The sequence below is a fragment of the Nanorana parkeri genome, unplaced genomic scaffold (assembly GCF_000935625.1).
Source record: "Nanorana parkeri isolate BGI_ZX_2015 unplaced genomic scaffold, ASM93562v1 scaffold597, whole genome shotgun sequence".
Taxonomy (NCBI): Eukaryota; Metazoa; Chordata; class Amphibia; order Anura; family Dicroglossidae; genus Nanorana; species Nanorana parkeri.
In genome coordinates, this window is record NW_017306865.1 from 358630 (window position 1) to 362423 (window position 3794).

The 3794-nt window shown below is 41.8% G+C and overlaps 1 protein-coding gene across 1 annotated transcript in view; it reads right to left on the minus strand.

Moving 5' to 3' along the window:
* Positions 1-396: 396 nt before the first annotated feature.
* The window catches only part of METTL6 (methyltransferase like 6), an 11396-nt gene continuing 7998 nt past the window's right edge, over positions 397-3794 (minus strand). Inside the window, exons 4-6 of the mRNA XM_018562754.1 lie at positions 2475-2645; positions 2248-2389; positions 397-695 (exon numbers count right to left, since the gene is read on the minus strand). Of these exons, the coding sequence (XP_018418256.1) occupies positions 547-695; positions 2248-2389; positions 2475-2645 (462 nt within the window). The 3' untranslated portion in view covers positions 397-546. The remainder of the gene's footprint in view (positions 696-2247; positions 2390-2474; positions 2646-3794) is intronic.

The following is a 3794-nucleotide window of genomic DNA, read 5'->3' on the forward strand; positions in this document are numbered from 1 at the left end:
AGGGTCTTATTTAGTTTTTTGGTCTCATTTATTCTACAAATAGGTACATTTATAAGCAGATGTAATTTTCCTATAAGCAATGAGAGGGTAATTCAGATGAACATGACTATACCTGACCATCTATAGACTTGGCTATAAAGAGGTGTTCCATTACATTTTTGCCCAACTTCTGGAGGTGCCAACACCTTTAAAATATTACTAATTTATACTGGGGATATCCCACAACCGATTTCTATATTCAAGTTTCCAGCAAGTCATGCTCTGCACAGTTTTTGGTACATGGACTTATCTATTGGCTAATCTAATGGCTAATAGTTTAATAAATTCAAATTCCTGTAAAAAAAAAAAAAAGAACAGCACTAAACATTTGATCTGTGATTGTGTGAGAACTGGGATATATACACAGTGGGGCACTTCAGGACACGATTCAGGAAACAATACACTTATTTAATAGACTTTGAATATTAAAAAATTTAAAAAAGTCCAAAATATATACAAAAAGCTTTAATTCTGTAAATATTGTTTAAAAGATACATGAAAATGAATTTAAAGCACCTGCAGAGGTTTATAAAATTTGCTCTGAATGAAGACCCTTGGTACACATAGGCCCTCCTTCTTGTTCACAGTCTCACGTAGAACATACTCGTTAGAACCTTCCGTGTACCCCGCTGTTGTAAAGATACTTTTCAAAAACTCTGGAAAAAAAAAAAGGAAGTAATTAAAAGATGAACTTCAAGAACATACCGTATTTGCCGGCGTATAAGGCCACTGGGTGTATAAGACGACCCCCTAATTTTCCACTTAAAATATAGGTTTTGGGCTATACTTGTAACATAAGACTACCCCACTTCCGAGGCAACACCATTTAAAAACATCATAGATGGATGCGCGGTAATACTGTATGTACTGTAGCTTCAGCTACATACAGTATACCACGCTGAGCCAATCATGGCGAGCGATGTATTCTATTAATGAATACAAAGCCTGCTTGGATTGGCAGAGGTTGTGTACATCGCTCGCCGTGATTGGCTCAGCTCAGTATACTTTATGTAGCCGAAGCTACCGTACATACAGTATTACCACACATCCAGCGGGCTGACAGATTAGGGATGTTCGTTTTTGCCAATCTTGGCCCAAACGAACTAAAGGTATACATTGTATACCCCGCGTATAAGACGACCCCCGATTTTTGGGGGATGTTTTTAGGTATAAAAAGTAGTCTTATACGCCAGCAAATACAGTAGTCACAAATTAGTGCAACTCTTTAATCATTAAATGTATGTTTAATGATGGGACATATATAAATCTATAGATACACACACACAGAGTGGCCAGATTATTATGACCACCTGACGTTTGTTGGCTAATTAGCTATAATTTCACGCTGAAGTTGCTAGAGGCCCAGACCATTATAAATAGGGAAGCAGGTTGTTTACCACGACAGTAGTAGTGAATTTTTCCTGAAGATATGGGTAAACAACGCGATTTAACAGCCTTTGAACGTGGGATGATTGTTGGCGCTCGGAGCCATGAAGCGAGTATCAGCAAAGAGACCCCTGATGTCTCCATAAAGAGGACCTGTCATGTAAATTGGCTATCACATAGGGGGCTTCTTCTTTAATAGCAATAAAGTTGTGTGTAAAAAAAATAATACAAAAATTAAAGAATCATAAAAAAATAAAGAAGAATAAAAAAAAATTAAAAAGTAAAACATTTTTTTTAAAGTCCCCGCCCCCCACATACACATGCAGATATGCGTCGGGTGCGCCTACGTGTGAAAACGACAATTGCGCCTATTGTGCCACACGTTACATATCACCGCAAACGGAGTGAGAGCAATAATGTTAGAGCCATTAATCACTGATAACACTAAGCTGATGAGCAGTAAAATCGTTTTAATCGTCGCATATGCGCGTTTTTTGCGATTTTGCGGGCGCACGCAATTTTAAGGCTTGACATGTTTGGTGTCTAATTACCCGACGAGATCCCGACTTTTATGTTTTACTAAAAAAATGGGTAAGAATAAATGTTTTATAAGATAACGTAGGGAAACTGTTTTTTTTACATTTATGGTACTTTTTTCATTGTATAGTAAAAAAAAAAAAAAAAACCCCCCCCCCCCCGAGGTGATTATATACCTGCAAAAAAAAAAATCTGTTTTCAAAAATTTTTAACATAAAAACTGGAACTTTGGCATGAATACTTTTAGCTCATAAGCATTAAAACGGAACTAAACAGATGGTTCACCTGTTGTGAAAAAGTAAGATCGGGTCCCATCCTGTCTTACGTAGAAGTTTTCTCCGAGCTTACTTCCTGATTTGAAGCGTATCATGGCATGATCATGCAGCCCATAGTCCCTGAACAAAACACAGCCACCTGGTTTCAGCACCTGTAAGTACAATGTTCCTTAGTTTGAGGTGTATACACAGTATATATGACATCATAAGATTTTGCATTCTTTAAATACAAGGTACCTTGTAAATATTTCTAATCACAAGATGCATTTTATCTGGATGGATAGCAGACAGGACAAAGATCAAGGTGGCGACATCCACACTTTCCGCTGGTATGTTCTCGGTTAGATCGTCCTTGGTCAGATCACACTGGAAGGCTTTGCAGGTATTGGTATTGTAAGCTGGATTTTGCTAAGAATGCAAAAGAGACTAAATTAAATACTCTAATATACATTGCAGAATCTAAATGAACAGTTTGGTTCTAGCATTCATATTTGATACCTTGTGGAAATGCTTGCTGCAGAACATTAACTAAAAGGGCATTGCCAGGAAGATAAAAAGAATGTAGTTTGTAAACTGTATTGATCATCGCAGCCTTCTGCTCCCACCTGGGGCTCAGAGGTTCCTTTCCATCAGGTGTGATGGCAGCAATAACGTTCATGAAAAAAAAGTAAACATCTGCAGGACACGTTCCCGTGCCTGCACCGTCTCCATCTCTTCAGCTCTGCTGGCTCTGACGTCAGAGCTGAAAAAGAGGTCACTCCGCCACTCACTGCTGCAGAGCACACCCCGCACAGCTTACCAGAGACCCTGCAGCACCCACCTAAGATCCTGCACAGCCCAACTGAGAGTGACCCCGCACATACCAGAGACCCTGCATAGCCCACCTGAAACACTCCATGGTGGGCTCTACGGCGTCTCAGGTGAGTTGGTTGGGGTTCCTTTTCCTGCACACTGTGCTCCACTTACCTGTCAGCCGCCCGCTGTTGGGCCCCGGCCTTCTCCACCTCCCGCTCCTTTACCTCCGCCGCCAGGCTTCCTGCTCCTTCACCGCTACCAGGCCCCGGCCTCTTGTTCCTCCATTGCCGCGTCTCAGCCTCCTCCTCGGCTGCTGAGCCCCGGCCTCCTGGTCAGGCTCCACCTCTGCCCCGGGCCCCATAACGACTGCGTGGGTTGCTATGGTGGTTGTTACGCCACTGCCTGCAAGCTCCTTAGAAGCAGACATTGAAGGGTGAAAGGGTGGTAAATCTATTTTACTCACTATACTCACCCAAAACCTGTAGACTAAAATGCAAAGCTTTTCAAGTAGCCATTTACAGCAGAACTCCAGGAATTAAGTCTAGTCTAGGTTTAAAAACCAAAAACAAAGAATTACTCATCCAAAGCTCCTAGTCGGCTTCTTAGACCGGTCCCTGGAATGTCTTCCCCTCCTCTGCAGCAGACTAAGGGCCAGTAAATCATCAGGTCTATACACTGTGCATAGACAGGAGGATGCTGAGGAACATTCCAATCTGCTGCTGCGGAGGGGACAGGCTGGAGGGAGCGCTGCGACAGCGGTTC